We start from the raw sequence: 10,783 nt of genomic DNA, 5'->3' as shown, positions 1-10,783 counted from the left end.
TACGATGACCACCCGTAATGTTCCATAGTGGATCGATGACTTCCTTTTTGGTGGCAAGGCTTGAGGAGAATACATTGGGGCCTTGTGCCTCCACACTGCTTCAATTGAGAGTAGCACTCGCAAGAGTGTGAACTTCGGGATACATCATCGTCTCCGTGTCACCTCGGTTATTTTTATATCCGAGCTCTTTACTTATGCACCTTAATTTGTGATAGCCTTCGTGCTTAAAGTTATATATCTTGCTATCACATAGTCGCTTGTCTTGCTTAGCATAAGTTATTGGTGTACATAGGTGAACCCTAGTTATATATGTTTTGTGTTTGACAAATTAAACGTTAGTTTTTTTCGCATTTGTTCAAGCCATAATTGTAAAAGCTTTAAACCGCCTATTCACCCCCTCTAGGTAGCATCCGTGTCATTTCACTAACCCCACACAACTAAAAAAAAAATCTCAGTTGCAACCCTACTTGCAAGTTACAACTATAATAAATAATGATAAAACTATCACATATGCTCTGTGTAATAATCTGATCGGCGACGGAACCGGTAGAAGTTTACTGATCGAACCACTTGTTTGTCTGGTTCAAGGGCTGGTATTTAAAGCTACAAAAATAAGACAAGTTTGGGAGTGATGTTTTGGCACCCGGGAGCATATGCTCCCGGATTTTTAATTTTGTTTTAAATACAGTTTCAAAATGTTGAAAAATTTGCACACAAAATTTAGTGGGTACATCTTAAAATTCTACACGTTCACAAAGTGGTTCCACAGAAAACTGACATTTTAAGTGTTATCTGCAAAAAAGACAAATTTTACCGTAGAAAAAGGTTGTGCACGAGACGTTTTGTTTGTCTTTTTCACACAAGTCACAAAAAATATCAGTTTTTCGCAAAACTTGATGTGCGCACGTAAAATGTCGATATGTAAGCGAGAAATTTTTTGTTCGAATTTTTTGACATTTCAAAATGTTTTTTTCGGTAGCAGAAGCATATGCTCCCATGTGCCGAATTGAATTTCCGGAATTTCCGAAGTTTTATAACTATCATACATGTACATGATACAGTACAAAAACTTTCCGTTTCTAGTTCTAGCACAAAGCAATACTGGTTCAGTTGGTTAATGTGTGAAGTCTGTGACGCTGCCTAGCGGCAGGTGCAGCCGTGCAGGGATTGAATCCCACCAGCGCGTGATATTTTTGGAACGTGGAAATTGACATGTGAACACGATATATATGTGTAACAGTTCAGATCCAGGTAAGGTCTAAATTTAGTTGGAAAGCATTCAATTCCAGAAATTACATACTGGATCAATTAAAATTGGCCAAAATTTCTCCTTAGCAATTGAAAATACGGGCAGTACATGTTCAAACATTGAGTAGCAAAAAGAAGGTGATGTTCTTTTTTTCCCCCTTTATGCGAACTACTACAATGCCAAAATGAAACAGTCAAACAATTGACATAGTAATTTCTAATGTTGCAGAACGAATTCCTTTTCTTATTTGTGACACCCGTTATATTTTAATGTAGTTATGAGAAAACTAAAGAAAAATTGTTCTTACCATCTTTATAATGAATTTTGCCATTCCCATCTCTATAACAAATAAATAAATGGGCAATGTAATAAGACAAAAGGAAGATGAATGGAATTTGTTCTAGGCGTACGTGAACAGCTAAGTCCTCAATCATTCCGATACGGTGATTTGTGGCTCATAATGTTTACCATTAATCCAGATTTTTATCACATCCCAGATGGAACCTTCAAGAAAATAGGGCATCCATTCCTATTGTAAACAGATTCTCAAGCGCGGTCAGTCCAATCTTCTTCGTTTAAAAAATGAAGGTGTATATAATTTAGTTAAGATTTAACATCTTCCAAATTTGACTAATATTATTGGCAAAAATATGAATACTTGCAACACCAAATAAATATCAATAAATTCACACTAAATATATCCTCACAATTGTATTGACTTAATATTATAGATTATTAATGTTTTCTTCAATATATTTCGTCAAACTTAATAAGCTTTAACTTTTAACTACATTTGTATGTATGCCTTTTCGCTACTATAAATATGTCATGGTATTGGTTGTCAATTTTTTTTGCTATATTACTCCCTCCGTCTCAGTTTACAGAGCTTACGCGTATCCCTAGGTCGTAAATTTGACGATAATAATGCAATATATGTATTATAAAATATATATTATTAGAAAGCTTAGATGTTTTACTTTCTAATGATATAGTTTTTATATTATATAAATAATATTATGTTGGTCAAATTGACAACCTAGGGATACGCGCTACGAACTGGGACTTTTTCTTTGCTTGACTTGAAAAGAAGCAACCAAAATTCAATTTTTTTTTCTCGAGGAGAATAAGAGGCCACATCACTCTGGAAGGAAACTGAAAATCCTACACCAATAAAATCGGCTGCCGGGGACCAAAGATATTCCTGCCGTCTCTTTCCCTTCTTTCTTCCTATAAAATTTCTCTCTAACAAAGAGAATGGAGGAGAGAGGGAGGTAGAGAAGCAAAACCAAAACTAGGGGACAAACACAAGGCCGAGAGGCGGAGCTGTCAAGTGTCCACTGTCCCTGTCCTCCATCTCTCGCCGGAGAAACCCAAGGCTAGTCACGTTCGGCGCCCGTGGCAATGGAGATGATGAGGTTTCTCGGCGCGTGCTTGCTCGTGTTCCAGGCGGCGGCGGTGCTCGCCGACGACGGTGACAAGCAGGGCGCCGGCCTGCTGGACGCGGGGAGGCTGGAGAAGTTCGTGGACGAGCTGCCGGACATGCCGGTGCTGCGCGGCTACGGCGTTGGGGAGGGCGGCGTGCTCGTCGCCGGCGAGCTCACCGTCGGCATGTACGACACCACGTGGGTACGTTCGTCTACGCGAGCCTTGTTTTATTTCCCTCTGCCTCTCCGTCTTCTTCGTCAGCGGCGCGACTTGGATTGTACTGCTCTGCATGTCAGTGTACAACGGCCGTGACGCGCGCCATCGTTCGATCGGTGTCCCATTCTTCTTCAGACGTTTGGGCTTTTAGCGTTTCTTCAGAGATATCCTACCGCCCTTTAGGGAAACTGCTAGTCAGTAGTACATGCATGTTCGGTCAAAAAAATAATGCATGCTCAGGTCATCAAATTATAGATTTGGAAAACAAGTTGGGAGTTGAGTTTCTTCAGGCATATCCTGCCTTTCACAAGGGCTCGGCAAGACTGCAAATACTAGTCACTCGTGTAGTGCATGCATGTTCAGTCAAAAAAATAATGCATGCATGCTCAGCTCAAATTCGTATTTATTTTTATAATACATAGTAGGACTTGTTTTTTTGCTTAGAGTTTGTGAGCCTGATCATGATTTAGCATAGTTTGTTGGCTTGATCACGTACACTTGCAGCAACCACCAACCTCACTAGTTTCCGAGATGCCGTCGCTGAAATAACAAAGGAACCAAATAATGTCTTTTTTGGGTCCTATACCAAAAAGCACACTGGTTTTTGTTCTTAAGCTTATCAGCTCATCACGAATTCAAAGCCGCTACTATTTATAAGTTTGCATCAAAGAGAAAGCAAGAAGCCTCTGCGCTGTTACACAAAGTGCAGAAGGGGACCTCTGTTCTATAGTGGGAACCCAAACTAAGAGCACCTCCAAGAGAGTTGCCTTTTCGAGTGTGTTTGGGGGTTTTGCCAATCTACCTTTGGATTGGCAAATATCCAAAATATAGCAAGCTTGCTAAATTTTGTTTCCTGGGAACCACATATAGCAACGCTTTTGGAGCAACATTTTTTTTAAAGCTCAGATTGTTAAAAATGCAGTTTTTTAGCAATCTAGGTTAAATATACCAATGCTCTTGGATACTCTTTAATCTGAGCTAAACCCATTTCTCAAAGAAAAGGCCAAGATGGTGATGCCAAATTCCATTTCCATGTATAATACCACTACCAGTATCAGTTCGGCTCATCCTCTGAACTATTCCACTTCAGGCCTTGGCTTGATCTTGTTTCTCACACGAAATTCCGCGAAGCATATGTGGCGTAGTCCACGGATTCACATCTCAGAGGATCGCACTAACATGCTACGGCTGACCTAGCACTGCACAATTGTGGGCAGTCTAGCTCATGGGCGGGGCCCGACCGACTACCTTATCGTCTTTGGAACCGAATGGCAGACAATAATTCAGAGCTTTTTGGAGATACATTACAACTTGCTTCTGATTTCCGTAGCCAGCTTCAGCTGACTTTCTGGGCGGCAGCGTCACCACAGACTAGGAATCGGCATCAGTCGGATCATCGCTATATCTCTGCATGGATTGAGGCAGCGACATAGATATGTTATTCTTTTTTGATAATAAATATATATTAGAACTAAGATAATATTAAATGCACCCAGTCTCTGTAATAATATAATATTTAAATCTAGTCTAGACATTTAGGTTGCACATAGCTAAAAAAGTTAAAAAAAAAAAAAACCTCACCATAGCGACCAGAGTTTGTGGCAACATGAACAACCCACCACCATTAACATCATCTCGACTATTAACATCATCTCGACTCAAGTTCTCCAAAACGATGCCTCTAGGAAGTGCACGTGTTGTCTCCGCCCTGGCTGATCACTATATCCAAATCATGAGTTTTCACTTGGACAAGGTCAATCTTCAAACAATAACTTCAACAAGGAAACGGTTATTGAGCAACCACTGCTGCATACAACCACCAAGGTCAGGCCTAGAGTTTTCACTCTGAAAACTAAGACATGGAGATCAAGCAATGCCAATAAGAAGGAGGTCACCCTATGTTGCCGCCCCTACTTGCCGAGAAAACTGCCGCAATTTGCCAATAGTCCGGTTCACAGTCATCATGTCCACGGTTTAAATGCACACAACGAGTAGTGATTCAACATCTTCTCCCGCTAGTTTCTATTATTCCACTCGGTGTTCCTTTTTTATTTGCTTCCAATAGTTCGACCTATCCAGAAAAATTGTCGGCCTACGAATGTGGTTCCGATCCCTCCGGTGATGCCAGAAGTCGTTTCGATATACGATTTTATCCGGTTCCTATTTTATTTATTATCCCTGATCTGGAAGTCACAAGTACTCCCATGGACAACCGCTGACAATAAGCGATCTCGACTCGACCTGTGCATGCTGGATGATACCTTCAGAGGCTAACCAATCTTCAAACAAGTCCACTTTGATAATCCCCACGTCAACACATTTGTACCCGTGGAGGTGCGGATGTCGATGTACCGAAGGTTTCAACATTTAGCGGTTTACGGTCGCCAAGCGCCCAGGCATGCAGCCTTCTATGGCGTAGGAGTTGTATCCACATAAGAGACACATATGTGGAGAATTAGCGTCGTCGGGGCTACATGTCATCTGAAACCATAAACAACAAGCATAATATAATGCGGGGTCGACAAGAAACGGGTAGCCGGCATAGCCGACACGACCCAACATACATCGAGATCCAAGAGATCTAGATACTCCCTCCGTCCTCAAATAGGTGTACATCTAGTTCTAAACTTTGTTCACAAAAGAGTGTACTCCTACCTTTCCAATGCACTTTAATTGCTTCTCTCTCATCGTACGAAAATCAAACGCAATAATATTGATCACATGTTTTCTTGTTTTCTACATGCACTTAGCTCATTGGAGGTGAAAGAATTAAAGAGGAGAGATGCATGTTTCTAATGTACACTCCACTTCATAATTTATCTTGAAAAACCCGCATGTACACTTATTTGTGGACGGAGGGAGTATGGCCGTGCGATCTCGGAGTGGGTCACCGATGAGATCTAGGGTAGCAGGTCAAGGAAGAAGTAGCCAAGCCAAGCCGTTGGCGCCGCCGCCCCGAGCGCCACCACAAGTAGTGGCTCGCGCTGCAACCTTCGACCGACGAGTCACAGGGGCGCCACCCCGGAACCACCACCCTTCACCACCAATGACCCACATACAGTGGCTACCACCAACAGAGGACACGCCGCCACCCTTTGGCAGCGGGTCCACTGCCACCGCGGCCCATGCCAGCGGCAGCGGCGGTAGGGAGCCACGTCGAGGAGCTCTGACGGCGGCGCTAGGTTCCCCTTGGCGGCGCGTGGGGAGGGACGCGAGAGGGTGGAGCGACATTGAGTTTTGTTGAACCAATGGTATGGAGATAATGTGCAATGGCGCTAAATTATCCTTGATTTTTGTTAACTACTATGTACTTGAGAAGGCACGATGGCAGATAACATTCCACTGCCGCTAGGTTCTTCATTGAACGCGTCCATTCTGGTGGCTTGGGAGATATGGTGGGAAAGGAATAGACGTGTTTTCTGTAATAAAGAACTGAGTGTGCCTTGCCTAGTCCGACTTATTACGGACGAAGCTTCTAGTTGGGTGCTGGCCGGTGCGAGGCACCTTGTAAGGGGAGAGTAGACCTCCGTCTCGCGGTGGTTCACCACCGCCCTGTGTTTTTTTTACAGTTTTTTCTCCATCTATATATGAAACCAGCAGTTCTCCTGCTGAGATTAAAAAAAAAGAAGAGAATCTTTGGAGCCGAATGGCAGACAATAATTCAGAGCTTTTGGCCAATCCATTTCAGCTCCCTCTGGATTTCCGTAGCAAGCTTTAGCTGACTTGGTGCGCACCAGCGTCATCCGGTTGTCGGCATCGCAGTGACCTCAGTCTAGGAAACATCACCATCACCATCAGCGCTACAAGAAATTTGCGGTTAAATATTGAGGTTGAATTGGACAGTCAGAATAAACTGAATGTAGTTGGGGCGAGGAGAAATCAAATGTTTTTTAAAAAATTCACAAGTCATAGTCTGAAACTGGACATTCTGAAATACTGCTTTTGAATTTACAGTCTCCAAAATATGAACTTGACCTCCTGAATTTTCTCGTTTTTTGCACAGAAATTCCACCGCGATCTTCCGGCGACGCGGGTGTTCGCCTTTGGCACAAGCAAGGAGACGGCCACCGTGCCAGGTCCGACCATCTTCGCCACCCGCGGCGTCCCGACGCACATCAGCTGGACCAACCACCTCCCGCCGCGCCACTTCCTGCCGTGGGACCGCTCCCTCGCCACGGCCCGCCCACGCACCGGCGTCCCCACCGTCGTCCACCTCCACGGCGGCGTGCAGCAGTCCACCTCCGACGGCCACTCCATGGCCTGGTTCACCTCGGGCTTCTCCTCCACCGGGCCCCACTTCTCGTCCCCGTCTTACTCGTATCCGAACCAGCAGCCGCCCGGCAACCTCTGGTACCACGACCACGCCATGGGCCTCACCCGCGTCAACATCCTCGCCGGCCTCCTCGGCGCCTACCGCGTCTCCGACCCGGCCGCCGAGGCCAGGCTCGGCATACCGACGGGTGGCGGGGAGTTCGACCGGAACCTCGTGCTGTTCGACCGCGACTTCACGAGGGACGGAGCCTTGTTCATGAATGCTACTGGGAACAACCCGACGGTGCACCCGCAGTGGCAGCCGGAGTACTTTGGGTCCGTCGTGGTGGTTAACGGCAAGGCGTGGCCGTTCCTCCGCGTCAGGCGGCGGCGGTACCGGTTCCGCATCCTCAACGCCAGCAACGCGCGCTTCTTTAAGCTCTCGCTCTCCGGCGGCCTCCGGTTCGTGCACGTGGGGTCGGACTCCGTGTACCTCGCGAAGCCGGTGGTTACCGACGAGTTCCTGCTCGCGCCGTCGGAGATGGCCGACGTCATCGTCGACTTTGCCCAGACGGCGAAAACAGCCGAAGCGGTGGTGCTGCGGTCCGACGCGCCGGCGCCGTACCCCGGCGACCCGGGCGAGAAGGCGGACACGGTGGCGGTGATGAAGTTTGTTGTGGCGAGGAAGCCGGAGCACGACTCGTCCGCCGTGCCCGCGGCGCTGATGACGCGGTACCCCAAACCGGACGTGCGGGAGGCGGTGCGGACGCGGCGGATCGCCATGTACGAGTACACCAAGAACGGCACGGACGAGCCGACGCACCTGTACCTGAACGGGCGGGCGTACACGGACCCGGTGACGGAGACGCCGCGGGAGGGGACCTCGGAGCTGTGGGAGGTGATCAACCTCACCGACGACAACCACCCGCTGCACGTGCACCTGGCGGTGTTCGCGGCGCTGGAGCAGCGGTCGCTGCGAAGCGTCGACGAGTTCAGGGAGTGCATGCAGGGGAGTGCAAGCGGAGGCGCCGGCGGCCGGAACGACGCGGAGGCGTGCGGGTTGCGGAGGCACCTCGCCGGGGGGAGGAGGCACGCCGTGCCGAGGCAGGAGCGCGGATGGAAGAACGTGTTCAAGGTGCGGCCCAGCACGGTGACGACGCTGCTCGTGAGGTTCAGGCCGCTGGAGGAGGGCAGTGGCCGCTTCCCGTTCGACGTCACCGCCGGCCCGGGCTACGTCTACCATTGCCATGTACGTAAGCATCAAGAAAGAAAATACGTACCTGCGCGCATTTTGTCGACATGCATGATCATTATGCGCGCGCGCGTCTATTGCAAAACTTGTTCATAATTTGGTGTGCTTTTGGGATGCAGATTCTGGACCATGAAGACAACGAGATGATGAGGCCGATGAGGATTGTGCGTTAGCTCCATCAAAGTGTGTGTGAAGTAGACTTTAATTGTGGCTTGCCAGGATATTCCATAGAAAAGTTCATCCCTTGCTTGAAGTACCTTAACTTTACGGTTTTGCTATTTCTCAGTTAACTGAGATTTTCTTAAGTCTAAGTCACTTACAAAATGTGCTTTGAGTTGCACTTTTCTGTTAAAAAAGTGCAATTGCACTTTTCTGACAGAAATGTGCAACTGAACCGAGTTGCACTTTTTTCTGAACTGTAGTTGCACTTTTCTGAGTTGACTGAGACTTAAGAAAATCTCAGTCAACTGAGACATAGGCACACCCTTAACTTTACTAATAATCAGTAACAAGGCAGTAGGTTATGAATATTTGTCAGGTAATAAGTCGCTCTGATCTTCCAGCTGGTGTAGCATTTCACTGCTGCAAGGCCTTTCAGTGTCACACCTATTGCTCCACCTGCTACTACAGCAGAATTCTTTGAAATTAAACCTGATTTACCGAATCCTGTTATGAGAGAGCAATTTTCTGGTGTTAGTTCTGATGATGCTGCTGTCCATCTTAATAATTTTTTTGAACTATGTGAAATGCAAAAGTATAAGGATGTAGATGGTGACATAATAAAATTAAAATTGTTTCCTTTCTCCTTAAGAGGAAGAGCTAAAGATTGGTTGCTATCTCTGCCTAGAAATAGTATTGATTCATGGAATAAATGTAAGGATGCTTTTATTGGTAGATATTATCCCCCCGCTAAAATTATATCTTTGGGAAGTAGCATAATGAATTTCAAGCAATTAGATAATGAACATGTTGCTAAAGCATGGGAGAGAATGAAATCTTTGGTAAAGAATTGCCCAACCCATGGACTAACTACTTGGATGATCATCCAAACCTTTTATGCAGGATTGAATTTTTCTTCGCGGAACCTATTGGATTCAGCTGCTGGAGGTACCTTTATGTCCATCACTTTGGGGGCGGCAACAAAGCTTCTTGATGATATGATGAAAAATTAATTCTGAATGGCACACGGAAAGAGCTCCACAAGGTAAGAAGGTAAATTCTGTTGAAGAAACCTCCTCCTTGAGTGATAAGATTGATGCTATTATGTCTATGCTTGTGAATGGTAGATCTAATGTTGATCCTAATAATGTTCCTTTAGCTTCATTGGTTTCCCAAGAAGAACATGTTGATGTGAATTTCATTAAAAGTAATAATTTCAACAACAATCCTTATAGGAACAATTATGGTAACAACTATAGGCCATATTCTTCTGCTAATGGTAATAGTTATGGGAATTCTTATGGGAATTATTACAACAATAATAGAAGTGTACCCCCTGGTCTTGAAGCCATGCTTAAAGAATTTATTAGTACACAAACTGCTTTTAACAAATCTGTTGAGGAAAAGCTCAATAAAATTGATATTCTCGCTTCTAAGGTTGATAGTCTTGCCTCTGATGTTGATCTTTTAAAATTGAAAGTTATGCATAATAAGGATATTGAAAATAAAATTGTTACTACAGCAAATGCCATCCAAGTTCGAATTAATGAGAATATTAGATTGATGGCTGAACTGCATGCTAGGTGGGAAAGAGAAGAAAATGAAAAACTTGCTAAAAAGAATAATGTAGCTAAAGTTTGGACTATTACCACCACTAGTAATGTTAATGATTCACATGTTGCTGCACCTCCTACTATCAATGGTAAAATAATTGGTGTTGGCAATGTTACTACTCCTAGTGCAAAGCGTGCAAAATTGCCTGAAACTGCTAAAACTGCTGAAATTGATAAAACTGCTGAAATTTTTCAAAATATTGGGGATAATGATCCCATTGTTGTAGATCATAATGGTTTAGACTTTGATGATTGTCACATCTCTGAAGTTATAAAGTTCTTGCAAAAGCTTGCTAAAAGTCCCAACGCTAGTGCTATAAATTTGGCCTTTACAAAACATATTACAAATGCTCTCATAAAAGCTAGAGAGGAGAAACTAAAACTTGAAACTTCTATTCCTAGAAAGTTAGAAGATGGTTGGGAGCCTATCATTAAGATGAGGGTCAATGATTTTGATTGTAATGCTTTATGTGATCTTGGTGCAAGTATCTCTGTTATGCCTAAGAAAATTTATGATATGCTTGACTTGCCACCATTGAAGAATTATTATTTGGATGTTAATCTTGTTGATAATGCTATAAAGAAACCTTTGGGGAGGATTGATAATGTTCGTATTAT

The 10,783-nt window shown here is 44.7% G+C and overlaps 1 protein-coding gene across 1 annotated transcript; it reads left to right on the top strand.

The window, feature by feature from the left end:
- Nucleotides 1–2,540: 2,540 nt before the first annotated feature.
- Nucleotides 2,541–8,995, top strand: LOC124666868 (multicopper oxidase LPR1 homolog 2-like). Its single transcript, XM_047204193.1, has 4 exons — nucleotides 2,541–2,875; nucleotides 6,894–8,390; nucleotides 8,513–8,649; nucleotides 8,878–8,995. Exons 1-3 carry the CDS (start codon nucleotides 2,651–2,653, stop codon nucleotides 8,564–8,566), a joined length of 1,776 nt encoding a protein of 591 aa, XP_047060149.1. The 5' UTR covers nucleotides 2,541–2,650; the 3' UTR covers nucleotides 8,567–8,649; nucleotides 8,878–8,995.
- Nucleotides 8,996–10,783: the final 1,788 nt, after the last annotated feature.

Source organism: Lolium rigidum, chromosome 6 (genome assembly GCF_022539505.1).
Source record: "Lolium rigidum isolate FL_2022 chromosome 6, APGP_CSIRO_Lrig_0.1, whole genome shotgun sequence".
NCBI lineage: Eukaryota > Viridiplantae > Streptophyta > Magnoliopsida > Poales > Poaceae > Lolium > Lolium rigidum.
Note: the sequence above shows the minus strand (reverse complement) of the source record. Positions and strands in the feature narration are given on the sequence as shown.

Excerpts from the sequence above, each read along its gene's own strand:
- LOC124666868 (XM_047204193.1), top strand. The coding sequence starts at position 2,651 with ATGGAGATGATGAGGTTTCTCGGCGCGTGCTTGCTCGTGTTCCAGGCG. Across the intron at positions 2,876-6,893 it reads GCATGTACGACACCACGTGG|AAATTCCACCGCGATCTTCC; the intron begins GTACGTTCGTCT and ends TTTTTTGCACAG. Across the intron at positions 8,391-8,512 it reads GCTACGTCTACCATTGCCAT|ATTCTGGACCATGAAGACAA; the intron begins GTACGTAAGCAT and ends TTTGGGATGCAG.